The sequence below is a fragment of the Cervus elaphus genome, chromosome 18, assembly GCF_910594005.1.
Source record: "Cervus elaphus chromosome 18, mCerEla1.1, whole genome shotgun sequence".
Classification (NCBI taxonomy): Eukaryota; Metazoa; Chordata; class Mammalia; order Artiodactyla; family Cervidae; genus Cervus; species Cervus elaphus.
Genome location: NC_057832.1, coordinates 54,921,794 through 54,936,688, shown reverse-complemented (window position 1 = coordinate 54,936,688; position 14,895 = coordinate 54,921,794). Strand labels below are relative to the sequence as shown.

Genomic DNA, 14,895 nt, shown 5'->3' with positions numbered 1-14,895 from the left:
GGGGCTTCCCTGGTGGTTTAGTGGTTAAGATTGAGCTTCCATGCAGAGGGCAAAGGTTCAATCCCTGGTTGGGGAACTAAGATCCCACATGCCCTGCAGCATGGCCAAAAAAAGAAAGAGTGAGTTGGGTATTTAATGGAGTGGACTGTGGCATTCTAGGGAGAGGAAAGTGTGTAAGAGAAGACTTGGTGGTATGAGAAAACATGGTCTTTGGAGAATCACAGAGTAGAGATCAATATTCTGGAGCGTTACATATATATATATGTGTGTGTGTGTGTGTGTGTATACACATATAAATATATATATGTATATAATATATATAAGGAGAATGGTGGCAGTAATATTCCAAATGAAACATGGGTACTAGTTTGGAATCCGTCAAAAATGTCTGTCTTAGTGGGGCTATGATGTTGCTGCTCACTGAAATAAAGACTAACAGAACACATTAGATTGGTTAAGTTAGATTTGTTTTGTTGTTGTTGTTGCTGGCCGCACTGCATGGCTTGTGGGGTCTTAGTTCGTTGACTGAATTGAACCCAGGCCCTGGCAGTGAAAGCTCTGATTCCTAACCACTGAACCACCAGGGAATTCCCAGTGAGGTTAGTTGTAGACATTGCATTCACGGCAAACCAGGGATCATCCATGTGAAAATGCCAAGTAGGCCTGGAAAGATATATAGTTGTAGGGTGCAGGAGAGAGTATTGGGCTAGAAATTTAGATCTGGTCATCATCAGTGCCCTGATGGTTATCCATGTCATGGATGTCAGGGGTGTAGATAGAAGAGTCAGTGAGTGGAATCACCACCATTTAAGGTCCAGGTGAAAAAACAGTCCAGCAAAGAACCTAGAGGAGAATCATAAGAACCCAAAAGCACTGAAAACAAAGCTCGCATTGTTCTATAATGTTGCTTAGAAATTAAAACAAAGTTATGACTTAAAATCAACTTAATTATAATTTTAAATAATTTATTCACACTTCCAGGTCCTACTTGCTTAATTCTTTGTGAAATAAGCAAATGGGGCCTTCTTTGTACTGACTGGCCTGAATGTATAAATGGAGATTGTGGATGGTTGAATAAACATGTGTTTGCAAGGTTGTAAGACTGCTGCTTTGGAAGTACCAAGGAGGGATGGAAAAGAGAGTAATTTAAAATTGAGGGGATGGGCTGGGTGTAAGGTTTCAAAATGTGAATTTATAAAAACAGACCAGATCTCTATATCAATTCTTAAACCAAAGCAAATTCTAGAAGGAGTCCAAGATGTACGTGTAAGAATGAAATTAGAAAACATACAGAAAAATGGATGACAATTTAAAATTTTTTGGTGTGAGGAAAGTTTGTAAAGAAAAAGATTGGTGGAATTAATTGTAGAAAAATAAAGTATAGGGTCTTGGATACTGTGAAATATCCAGTATGGATATAGAAAAACAACTAATTTGGGGGATAGATTTGCAGTACATGTGAGAAAGTGTCCTGTGTGTGGTCATGGTGGTAAATGACTCAAGTGATCAGGGTTCAGGACACTTGGGGAGGCCAAAGGCCATGGAACTTAGCCAAGAGTATTTTATATCATATTGACATGAGCATCAAAGCCCCTAGGACTGTGTCGGATATTGTGGTGGAACGAACATAGGGAGTAGTCAGACCCAAGAATGGTATTGATAAGGATTAGATAGGAGTGTAGATGGAATGCGTGGTTTTCAGTGGATACAATGTTATCGTGGTATTTGCGAACATTCCGGAACCTTTCAGTCCTTCTGGAGCTATAAACAAATCTGAAGGTTTGAAGAAAATGTGAAAATTATTTTGAAAGTGTTCTCATGAATTACTTGAAACTTTTTTGATTTGTAGCTTCCAAAATCACCAGCCAGAAACTGATTTAGAGCTTTGACTTTTCTAATGCATGTGTAAGATGAGTGAGTATATACTTCCTTAGAGCTATGCAGTTTAATCTCAGGGCCTTGGAGCTTAAGTGCACAGCTATTACATAGATACACTGAAGTGTGAACTTTCTGTCTTTGTGGAATGAAAAACTGCTACAACAAAAAATGCAAGTGTCATCTCATTCCTAAAATGGCTAGTTGATAAACTGAGAATAATTCTCTAGATATATAGGAAGGCAGAGATACAGATTAAAGTTTAATTTCCACATATAATAGTACTGCGGTGATAGAAAGATGTATATTATGGTTGGCAATAAGAAAGAGAAGGTGGATTAAAATTATAGAAAAGCTCTTTAAAGTGGGACAGACCTAGTCTACCTCATTATGTTATTCGGCAAATATTTATTTGGATCCCATCCTTTTCTGGGCACTGCCTAGTAAATAGCAATAGGCAGAAAGGGCTTATTACTTTGTGCCAAGCACAACACTGTTTGCCTTTCATGAGCTTTGTCATTAAATCCTCACAATAACGCTTCACATAAAATTATTACCCCATTTTATAGGAGAGGAGATAGAGGCTTAGAGAGTTTTAAGTAATTTCCCCAAGGTCGTATCGCTATTGAAAATGACGGAGGAGTCCGCTTTCAAATCCAAGGCTGCTTGGCGGCGGAGCCTGGAGCCTGAGTCTTAAATGTCTTTTTAAATGGGGCGTTACTGAGCGTTCACTATGGCACCAGGCGCCAGGCTCTGTAATCCACGTACGAGTCCTCAAGGTAAGCGTCGTTATCGTCTTCAGTTTTACCGCTGTGCTCTGTGCTCTCCCCGGTGGTAGTCTGGCTGTAGCCTGTGGTAGATCCTGTGCTATCATCAGATATTCATGCCAGCTTTATCATGCCCACTGGATGAAGCTGTTAGCTTCAACAATTTGGAAAAACTATTTTAGCAGCATTGAGAGGGTATTTCTGTACAAATCCATTGTATTTTATGTAACTATTTATTTTCCTTTTTCCTTTACATCTCATAGTCCTTGTATTTCTAGAATTAAAGACTCTTGAAAAAAATCATTTTACCCTTTAAAAAAATCTGAAAACTATTGAGGTCTACTTTGAAATTTTATGACTGCCTGTAGATTTCAGTGGCACTGTGTTTTATGTTTGATATGTGAATTTTTAAGATTTTGAATAGGAAAACATTTACAAATAGGAAATCAGCTTTACGTATATGAAATAGTCTGAGTAATAGGACCATGTCAATTTTTTTTTCACATAAAATTATGTTCTTGGGTTAGTGCTTAGTATTTTAAAGGAAATGTGTTAGGTTTTCCCCTTTTTCCTCTTTTATTTTTATCTCACTTTCCCTTTTAGTCTGTGATCTATTTTTCCAAATCAATATGAGCAATGATCTTTTAATTAAATTGAATTGGTGCTTACATTTCTGTTGCAGAGAGCATTGTCAGTCCTCTCCTAAAAGGACAAGTATATTATCTGCTCGGTAACAGGGTGTTGCTGTTCACTTGTGCTCTACTGCAAAGGAGGAGGGGAAATTAAGGTGTAAAACAGAAGTGTTTTTCTAAAGGAGTTAGGGAGTAGGTACTAAATGTATCTTTAATTAAAAGACAATCAATAAATTTTAACAAAGATGAAAATATTTTTAATCTAAAAATTTGGATTCTGGTTTGATATTTCATTCTTAAGTGACAAAAATGATTCACTGAGCCATATTTTTCAGGGCTGGTGAAATAGAAGTAGCCAAGGGTTGCCTATCTGTTCATTATAGTCTGTAACTTTATTATCCCAGCTTCTCAAATTATCTAGTAAATTGAATCCAGTTGTAAGCATTTTTAGTTTGTATTTTAATTTGCCGCATTTAAAATCATCTTGGAGAGCCATGCTAGTTCTACCTTAAAAAAGAAAACACCCCTCTGCTTGGCAGAAATGGTACTTCCTGCTTTCATAAACAGTCATGTGCATAGTTTAGCAAGGCCTGATGCCTCTGGAGCTTTTTCCCTTTATAGCACCATTGAATCCCAGTCCTGACAGAAGTACTGCGAATCTTGTGGCCTCATTCTGAACAAAAGGAATTAGAGAAGAAAAATCTCTTGATATAAGGCTTGAAAGCAAGGGCAGGCAATCTTGGTTGTGAATATTTTCTGATTTTTCCAGAAATCAAGCAGAAGATTGAGCTGCTGATGTCAGTTAACTCTGAGAAGTCGTCCTCTTCAGAAAGGTACAGCTACATCTCTTGCATGAACAATTAATGGTGTAGCATTGCTAAGAAACAAATCAGGGCATATTGTTTTCTTGTCAAGTTTGCTATATAACGTATTGTACTGCATGCTGGTCATTGTGCTGTTTTGAAGATGTGTATTTGGGTAAGCTGTTCTGCTTTTACAAAAAGGGTGATTGATTTTTTTTTTTTAAATAGTGAAGCCTAATCAGCTGCAGCATGCACACCATAACACAGCAGACTGCTGGCTTATGTGTGACAGCTGTTGAAGGCTTTAAAAAATAATTTACTTAGCTAGAAAATAAACAAAAATCTTGCTTTCCTTAAGGAAATAGTACTAGGTTTTCTTCCTATATTTTGAGGTTGTTGCTGCACAGGATTTCCAATATTATTTGTAAGGTCTAGGTTAAAAATACTTAGCTTTTGGTTGTAATAAATATTTTCTTGTGTGGAAAGGGAGTGCCATTTGTAAATAGCTTAGGAATTGCAAACCCACATATTAGTCACATTCTGAAAGAGAGATACGATGCTTCTTCAAGTCTGTGCTAGGAAATGGAACAGTCACTGCATGCAGTAATGGTTCATGCCTGCAGGTAAGGACAAAATGACTCAGAAGTATTTTTAAAGCGATTATTTTATCTGTCAATCAAATGATTATACCTGTAAGGAGATATTTCCATAAAATGTCTGTTTAACTTAATAAATAGAATTAACATACATTTCTCTCAAGTGAGAAATGAGACTATAGTTGCCTATTTTTTATATGTAAATGTGTGTTCACTTCTCTTTACCAAAATGGTTTATACTACAAAATATTTTAAATTGAAGTTCTTGGGCATACAGTTGGTATTTACTTTTCTGTTGGTTACCTAATAGTTTATACCTAATGTTGATATTTTTATATTTAAGATGTGTTGATTTATTTCTTCCCTGGTTACTCTTCAGGGTTGTCTTTTTGTTCACATTTAATATTTAAGAAGATATTATGGAGAAATAATTTGCTAGTTAAAGAATGATGTAGGAAAAACACCAGAAAGAAAATAGGTGAAGAACCCAGCATGGTAAAATGAATTTAATTATAGTTCACTAGTGTATGGAGGACATGATCTGATGGCAAAATGATGACATTAAATTGATTTATTAGTATAATTGGGTGAAAGGCCTCTGGCTTTAATTTAGGGAATTATAAAATAAAGAAGATATTACTGCTTTCTTTAGAGGTTGAAAATAGAAAAATTTAGACACATTTGTGTTTATTTTTATGTAGCTTCTAACTTCTCGTTTGTGCTTAGCTATCCCATTTTAAGCGTTCTTTTTTGCTGAGATAAAAAAACAATCTTCAGCCTTGTGAATATTCTGCCAGTAAAATGGTGGTGATGGGAAAGGGAAAGGATGGTGGTGTAAATGGTGAACGGACTGGGTGCCAACTGTAATGTTAGAGTTTCGTTACTAGGAAGAGCATTCTTAATGGCATGACAACAGTAATTATGTTGGCTTTTTGAGTATCATGTTTTCTCTATTGAGAAATTGAAGGTTGAACAGAATGGATGAGTATTACCCAGAAACAAGTTTGGAATGGGTGAGGCTTTTATGGTTAAAATATACTCTTATAAGGAAATATTCTAAAATATTTTGGTGATGACATTTATTTATTTTAAAATTATTATTACTATCTCACCTAAGGTCTTGTGGTTAAATCTGATAAAAGGGAGGATGAATGCGGACATGATTTTAAAGTTTAGAAATCAGCCACTGTGCTTATGACAACTTTATACACATTTTTACCAGAGCGTGCTTGCTTTATTATTCTTTTGGGGTTGTTCACACATATATTTAGCAATTGTGATATGCTGACCTAATGGGTATTAATGTAGTTTATGGATCAGCCAACACTTTGCCAACATAGAAGTTGTTTCACTAATGTAGGCATATTTTTTTTTTAATGTAGGCATATTAAAAATAGAAATTACTCTTCCCCCCCAATTTAAAAAATTATACAATGATAGTCGTTCGTTTGCTTTTTTAATTTATCTGGAAGAATTTGAAAACCAAGAATCTGAAATTTAAAAAAAAATTACAGCCTAATTATACTATATTCAGCCTAAAAATTTAATTTAGTATCATGTAGCATTGCCACTACACTCTGCAATTCCTTGTTCTCTAATCACCTAAATTTTTACCATCTTTGACTGTTGTATTTTAAATTAGTTATCCAAAGCATGGCATGAGTCTTAAAGATATTTGGAATTTACCTCTGGTCAGTATTTCCATGTATTTACTGGTTAAAAAAGAATGAAGAAACTTGTCTTTCTCTAAAGAGAGGAGAAGCTAATTGTAAAAACCAAGTTATCTTTTGTTATGATTGATTTTTGTTTACTGTCTGCAGTGTAGCATGCTCTTTGAATGTTTGGGAGAATCAAGTGGAGGAATGATGTTTTTAAGTACAAAATACAATAGGTATACAAACAGTGATGTGATCACGTTCCTGATAATCTTAACAGATCTCAATACACCTTGAAATTTATTTATTTATTTTTAACACCTTAAACAGAATGAGGGGGATCCATCCAATGTCATTTGGCCAGGGAGGTTGGAGCACTTCTTTTCAGAATGGCTGACTCATAGGACAAAAACCAGTTGGGTGACAAAAGTTACAATTTATTTTTTGGTTTTATATTTTGGAGAGAGAGAAAAAAAATGTTAGCTTACCTATTTTCAAAATTAAGGATGGAGAGCACTATTGAATGAATAAAAAACCAAATGATCCTAATTGTTGCCAGTTAAAAGGAACACATACATGTGGCAAGAGTGCCCTTGCACAGATTTTAGGAATAAACCTTACACTGAGTATTTCTCTTTTAATTGAGCTACTGTTGAATACTTGAGTTGTATTCAGCTTAAATATGATAGAGACAAGGGTCAGGCACAATTTTGCTTCTTCATCTACTGCTACTTACTGTTTAAAAAAAAAAAGCCATGCATATTTATTTGATGCGAAAGTTAAGTTTTCAGATATTTGCTTCTTCTTGCCTTTTCCTAGCTAGAACACTCCAGGGAAGTGGAAATTTGTGGGGTTACAGTCGGTGGGGAAGAAATGGATGGTAATAATGATAATACCTAGGAAAAAATGTAATGATCATTTATTCAACATTTTTAGATGATCATTTATTAAACATTTTCAGATACCAGTTCTAAGTGAGGAGAAAGTGTGTGTGAGGGAGTGGGGTGCTGTTGGAAGGACTCTGATAAATCATTCCCAGAAGGGTCCTGAGTGAACAGAACGCACTTTGCTCTGCTACAAATTTTTTCAAACTCTATTACTGCTTCTTCAGTGGGCTCATGAACAAATTCAGACCATACTTAATACAGAAGAGTTGAGCCCAGAGTGCTGAGAGCTGTGATCCCCAGTCCATCTAGGCTGAGTTCAGGAAGAGTTGAGGAGGTAAGAGATAAGGGACTTGAGAAGCTGAGAATCCGCATTCGCCATAAGCATTGCCCACATCTGCTGTTATAAAATGTGAATGAATGATGTGATTAATAAGGTTCACAGTCACTCAGAAATTAAAGGAGTACCAGTGCCTTGTAGGAAATGGAAATATCAGTGCCCAGTATCCTTCCTGAGAAGGAAATGGATACTAAAAGGACCATTTCTTATTGTGCGTGTGTTTCTTATTTTTCTTTTTTTGCTGTCAAAGGGGTCTTTATATTGGAATAGATAAATAGTATCCTAGATCTTTAGCATCCCACAAAGCTAGCACATACTTGGCAAATTGCTAGCTACCTTTTAAAGAAGAGAGAAAGGGAGAGGGAGAGAGTATCTTAAAAATAATTATGCTGTGGCCTATATTCTACCAATGCTATGTAGACGGAGTTGGTAAGAGGTGATGGGATTGGCGTGTTGCCCCTCCATTCATATAAGGGCATTTGAAATACATAAAGAACCTGTGCTGTGTGGCATGTGGGATCTTAATTCCCCAACCAGGGATGGGACCCGTACCTCTGCTGCATTGGGAGTGTGGAGTCTAAAGCACTGGGCCACCAGGGAAGTTGCGAATCTGTGCTATTTTTGTGTATATATTTTAGTTCCTTTTCTTACTTTGGAGCCTATTCAGTGAAGAGAAAAAGGGCATATGATAATAATGCGTGGTTGCAGAAGGCAAAAAGAGAAGTCTGGAAGAATCGGGAGAATGGAAGGGAAAGAATAAATAAGAATCTCACCATATGAAGAGAGAAGAAAGTAAAGGATGCTCAGTGGAAAATGATCCAGGATCAAGGGGTCTTTTATTTGCTCTGATGTTGAGTTTAATTTTCTCCATGTTGCTGTGGTGATGTAATTGTGAGAAGAGAGCCAAATTTTCTAAGATTCTCTCTTCATTGAACCTATCCCCTCCCCATTCCAATACAAAGGATAGATGGGCCTCAATGATCACTATTTTTCCCCTTTCCACCTGTCACTCTGACATTCTTGGCTTGTTTTTGTATATGCAGGATAGAAGCATTTGAGACATTTTTCTTGAGTGTTGAGATAACTGTGTGGCTTACTGGGTTGTCTTTCATCTATTCTGTCTTTATGCTTTCTTCTGCCTTTATTTATTATTTAGTAATATTTAAACTGTAGTTGTGTATGGGAAAGTATGTAGATCACAGATTGTTAGAAAATTCAGTTTGAGTTTTTCCTTCTTTCGTGTGTAGTTTATGTGTTGTATCTAAATCTTGGCCAAGTCCATGGTCACTAAGGTTTTCTTCTAGATTTGCATATAGAAGTTTTCAGCTCTTAATATTTAAGTCTGTGATTAATTTTGGGCTTTAATATTAAGGTAGAAGTTGAAATTGTTTCTGTACATGACTAGTCAGCTGTTTTATCTCTTTTTGAGTGATATGTGTATGTATACACACACACACACACACACACTCTGTACTCTTGGTCTGTCTTCTCCCAGTTACCTGCGTGAGGTTCATCTGTGTTTTCCTGTGTAGTTGTGGCTGATGCGGTCTCATTGCTGTACAGTCGTCACCATGTGAATACACTTAACAGTAGATAAATAACCTGTTCTACTGTTGATGAGCTTGTGGACTGTTTGCAGTTGGTAGCTGTTAGAAGCAGTGCTGCTGTGAGCGTTTGTATACGTGTCTTTTGGTGAATGAACCTGTGCATCGCTTTTCTGTTGCGTGTGTTCCTAGGAGTGCAGTTGCTGAGCTTTGGTGGATATTGCCAACTTTCCAAAGCAAATGTGCCAATCTGCACTCCCACCAGCTGTGCTCCAGGTCTTTGCCAGCTGGCTTCTGTATATTCTTTCTCTCTTCGTTTCCCTTTCCCTTTCTCTCCTTACTTCCTATTTCTTTTAGCATTCTGGTGGATGTGCCAGGATGACCTAGAGTTTGAACCTTTTTGAAGAGGACTAGAAGCAGATAGGGGACTATTTCTGAGTTCCTAAGGTGGCTCAGTTGGTAAAGAATCTGACTGTAATGCAGGAGACCTGGGTTTGATCCCTAGGTTGGGAAGATTCTCTGGAGAAGGAAATGGCCACCCACTCCAGTATTCTTGCCTGGAAAATCCCACTGATAGAGGAGCCTGGTGGACTACAGTCCATGGGGTCGCAAAGAGTCAGACACGACTGAGCGGCTAAACCACCAGCAAAGATGCTTAGGAAGAAGATCAGAATAAGTTTAGACCAAACAAGAACCAGAGGATGTAGCCATCTGAGGTGCTGCTCTCCCACTCATGACTTTAGTCTTTTACCTGGGTGTTAGAGACCATAGGTATTAACATCAGTTTTCAAATTTGGTTTTAGTAACAAAATTATTCTTTCAGCTGAACCTTATTAGAAACCTTTCATGCAAAACATAAAAAAAGAAAAGTGTGAACAGGGAAGCAGGAAAGTGACCAGAGCCCCACAGTTGTTGACACTCAGCCACCCCAGCCCTGAGAACCCCTCCCTAGAGTTCCAGTCCTTGCTACTTTAAAGCCCTTGATGGAGGTAGGCCCCATAGGTCTAATGAAGAAATTATGACATTTTTTGGTATGTTTTGGTCTACGTGTAGTTGTTCCTAAATTATTTTGTTAGTTTATTAACTATTTAAACTTTGATTCTGTATTCTGATGCCTCTTTAGAGGGTTGCCATATTACAGCCATTTCAAACCTTCCAGAATGCAGATCTGCTCAGGTAGGTAACTCCACTTTACAGACTCTTCTGCTGTCTTCTTCTTGTTCTTGGCCTAAAGGTGAACTCCATACCTGGGCCATTGAACACTGGTACTCTTCAGCCTAGCCTCAGACTCCTCCACTTTGGGCATGTTCCTCCTGCCTTGCTATTTTGCACCTCCTAACCCTCTCATCTCAAGGAAGCCCTGTCTCGGTCAAATTATGCCTATTATAAGCCATTACAGAACCATGCCTCTTTCCTTTGTAGCATTTGTCACAGCTGCTGTTTGTCAACTGGGAGTATCAGTGACATTTGGTTTACTTACTGGTTTACTTACTATTAGCCCCAACTTACGATCTCAAATGCAGAAGTGCTCTCATCACAAAATATTTTTTATGTCATTTTTTTCAGCTTCTAAATTATGAACTTTGTGCGAAGGTTTTTTTTTTTTTTTGGTGTACGGAGATATCGATTTCTATGGTATTGGCATAGATTAAGTCAATTATATATCTATATATAAAATCATATGATCAAGTATGTGTGTGTGTGTTAAGTTGCTTCAGTCATGTCCAACTCTTTGCAGCCCCATGGACTGTAGCCCGCCAGGCTTCTCTATCCATGGGATTCTCCAGGCAAGAATACTGCAGTGGGTTTCCTTGCCCTAAGCTAATTTAACTCTTAATGTCAGGGTTACAAATCTTAGCTTTTTCTATCACCAAAAAAATACAATTTATTATTATATATATTTAAATTTGTTTTAATGCAAAATAGAAATTAAAGTAAATCTGAACATGTTCCATCTTGGTTCTGTACTGGTAACATCAAACCATATAGCCTTTTATTTCCAAATGTTAGTATTTCAAATATCACTTTGGTGCTTTTTGTCATGGTTTACACTTCATCTTCTGCTGTTAACATCTTGTTTTTTGTTGTTGTTGTTGTTGTTTTTTTATGGTTAACAGTGATAAAATACATAACATAAAAACACAAAATTTTATAATCCTTTTTAAATGCTAATTTTCTTTAAAAGGGAATCTTTGTACCCCTCCCAGAATGGGAGAACCAGTATGAATTGCCTTTATTTTATTTTATTTTTTTAATTGCCTTTAAAAACAGTTGCTATTAAATTCTGTCTAGATTCTGTTGTCTGATAAAGGCTTCAGGCCTGAGCCATATGCTGTTTCTGTTTACAAGGGAAATTAAATTGGCCGGTGTCATAAAAGAGCTTAAATATGTGTGAGTACCAAAGTGAGGCTTGCTCTTTGATATATTCTGATAGATTTAAAGAACCTTGGGAGAGGGGTCATTTTCTCAGTATGTGATTCAATAGCTAGTCCAAAGTGCCATCTCAGATCATTTTATGTACCAGAAGTGTCCCTTCCTGTTCACTTTGGGAATCCCTCCCCACAAATGGTAGTTCAGGGAAGTTTTGAACTAATGTGAGCTGCAATGGCAATAATAATAATAAAAAAAATAACTCTAAGCAGTCATATTGCAGATTCTTTAAGGCAGAAATTAATGTACCAGTAGTTGGAAGAAATTAATGTATCAGTAGTTGGAAGAAATTAAGACTAACTTTGGTATAGATTACATTTGTCATGCACCCATTCTCAGTTTTTGGAAAAGAACCTGATGCTGGGAACGATTGAGGGCAGGAGGAGAAGGGGGCAACAGAGGATGAGATGGTTAGATGGCATCATCGACTCAATGAACATGAGTTTGAGCAAACTCCAGGAGATACTGAAGAACAGTGAAGCCTGAGGTGCTGCAGTGCATGGGGTCACAGAGAGTTGGACACGACTGAGCAACATCATCGTCATCATAAGGTCATCCAGCCAACGTGTATCAGCAGCTGCCATGTGCTAGCCAGTCAGTTATTGGGAGACCAGGGAGCAGCAATGGCAACACAAAAGCAGAAGAGATTTTGGGGGGTGGCTTACCCCTGACATACCCTGGTTGTTGGATGTGCATTGTTGAGTTTCTGCATCATGAATGACTCTATGGTGGGAGGCCATTAGCACTTTTTGAAAGGATTATAAATAACCAATAATTGCATTTTGGGGGAATGTATAGTAAGACTATAGCCATGGTGAGGGGTTGCAAACACAATTGTCTACTGAAGGCCATTGTAAAGGAGCTATGAGGGCCTGGTGGGGGCGTTAGCAAATTGGCAACCACAACCTCATCTAAAGAGATGGCACTGATCAGCTGTTGCTGATTGCTGCCATGTTGAAATACAGACCAAGTTGTGTGAGTTTCTGTGATTTTCAGGAAAAGTTGAAAATTTGGTTTTCGTGGAAGGTGTCTCTTATTTTAATTGAGAGTGCAGATTAGAAAACAAAACAAAGCAGAAACTTGTACCAGTCTTTTTTTTTTTAAAGAAAGAGTATCTGTTTTCTTTTTTCTTTTTTTTTTTTTTAAGAAAGAGTATCTGTTTTCTAAATTCAGTTCATGGTAAACATTTTTTTTCTACTGTACTGTAGCACATGGATTTACAGTTTGTGAGCCACAGACCTGTGCAGATTTATTTTCAAGGAATTTCAAATCATATGAGTACTAAGCATTATCTATAGAATATAAGTCAAACAATTGTCTTGTTAAGGGATGTATTTATAGGTTTTCTTGACATTTCAAACATGCAGAAATACTGATGACCTCTCCTCTAATAACCACATGCTGCTGCTGCTGCTGCTGCTAAGTCACTTCAGTCGTGTCCGACTCTGTCCATGGGATTCTCCAGGCAAGAGTACTGGAGTGGGTTGCCATTGCCTACTCCGAACCACATGCTAAGATACCTCAAATTCCGTGAGATACCAACTGTTACAGAATAGAAATGACCTCCAAAAGAGATGTATTTCTCAGATGGAACTTAAACTTTAATAAGTAATCTGAAAATTACAGAGGTAGAACACTGTTCTGTTTGAATGACTGCCACTTCATCCTTTCCCCCTTTCCTCCTTTTTCCTCTTTGCTTCCATCTCTCCCCACAAAAAAGATTTTAAAGCTAGTTAGACATAAGAGAAGGTGTTTGATCCCTGGATTGGGAAGATCCTCTGGAGGAGGAAAAGGCAACCCACTCCAATATTCTTGCCTGGAGAATCCCATGGACAGAGGGTCTCAGAGGACTCCTGGCGTGTGACAGTCCATAGGGTCGCAAAGAGTCAGCCACAACTGAAGCAACTTAGCACGCATGCATGCGGAATAATACCTACAGTGCAATAGAAAAGGGTCAGAGAAAATACATGTCAGGGTAGAAAGTTACGAGGGAGGAGATTCAGATACACACGCAGATATGTGGTGGTTTGCTGTGCGGCTTCTGAAGGTGACTAACAGATTTGGCCTTATGTTTTCTAACAGGCAAACTAAAGGAAAAAACGTAACATTGCTCTTATTACCTATAAAGAAAAATATACTAATTTATGCAGGAGAATCAAGCCTTTCCTTAATTATGATGATTATTATCTAACAATCTTTCCCATGTATCTCAGAAGATAACACTTACTCATTTTAGAATATTCAGATTAAAAAGAAAACAAAGTACTGTGCTTTTATCATTAAAGGTCGGTTTTTATTATTGTTTTTAAGGTTAACTTTTTGTTTCAGCATAATGTATGTCTATAAAATTCAAGCAGATGTATGTTAATAACATCACCAACAAGAAAAACCAGTGTCATACTGACAAATTATTTAGGAATTAACTTTTTACACTTAACATATGTAGTTTTTCTTATGTTATGACAAACTTTTCTGCTTACACCCTCATTTGGGATTTTTGTATTAGTCTCTTTTTAAGTGTTTTAGAGATGACTTTAGGCAATATGCTAGACATGGTCGACTTACCAGTCTCTTTGATCCTTGTCTCTTCCTTCTTGTAAAATCAAATATTGTTGTGGTACCTTTGCTGTTTCTTCGGGTGTTTGTGAGTGATAGTGTACGATCAACTTTAACAAGATATAAGACTCAGTAGATTGTTGTATTCACTTAGGCATTTGTTAAATTGCTTGAGTGTACTTAGTATTCATGGCTAATGAATCTTAACTTTGTAAGAGGTTTCAGGAAGTTGAATGATTCAAGCTTCTTGCTCCAGACAGGTAACCTTCAACACAGATGGTTGGTTTTTCTCTTTTTATTTTTTTAAAAATGTATAGGAATTAAGATTCTCTAACCTTCCTTGTTAAATCAGGGCCTTGTGGATGTGCGGTAAGTGTTCACTGACAATTGCAAATTTTAATCATCTTTTCATTCAAGATCTTCCCGTGGGCAAAATGCACTTTTCTTGGTGGAATTTGAATCTTTTGGGAGCAGTAAGGGTAAGGAGTATGCTTTGTACAGCAGGAGTCCAAATCCTTAGGTTAGCCTAAAAGTAGCATGTGAGAAGTCAGAGTGAAATGAAATGTGGGACCATCTGGGAGCTCTAAATAATTGCACATGGCTTGGAATGAGGTAGAAGAAAGGATGGGAAAATAGATGAGAGAGAGATGTTGTACCCTGATGGCAAGGATTCTTCTGTGCACCAGTAAGGGTTTTGACTTTTATGCTATAGTTTTTACAAGAATCATGGTGGGGAAAAAAAAAAAAAGAATCATGGAAAGGTTTCAGTAACAGAGATGTCTGCCCATGTTGAGAACAGATATATGCTCCATA

At 37.2% G+C, this 14,895-nt stretch overlaps 1 protein-coding gene across 14 annotated transcripts in view; it reads left to right on the top strand.

Annotated features, from left to right (window-relative positions):
• SRPK2 (SRSF protein kinase 2) overlaps positions 1-14,895 on the top strand; it is a 236,914-nt gene that overhangs the window by 87,688 nt on the left and 134,331 nt on the right. For 3 of the 14 annotated variants that reach the window (XM_043872132.1, XM_043872127.1, XM_043872133.1), the window contains exon 3: positions 4,044-4,107. The exons of 9 other annotated variants lie outside the window; for them this stretch is intronic. In XM_043872132.1, the coding sequence (XP_043728067.1) occupies positions 4,044-4,107 (64 nt within the window). Of the gene's footprint in view, positions 1-3,859; positions 4,108-14,895 lie in introns of those variants that run through there. 2 more of the 14 variants (XM_043872139.1, XM_043872138.1) reach the window with 1 other exon arrangement.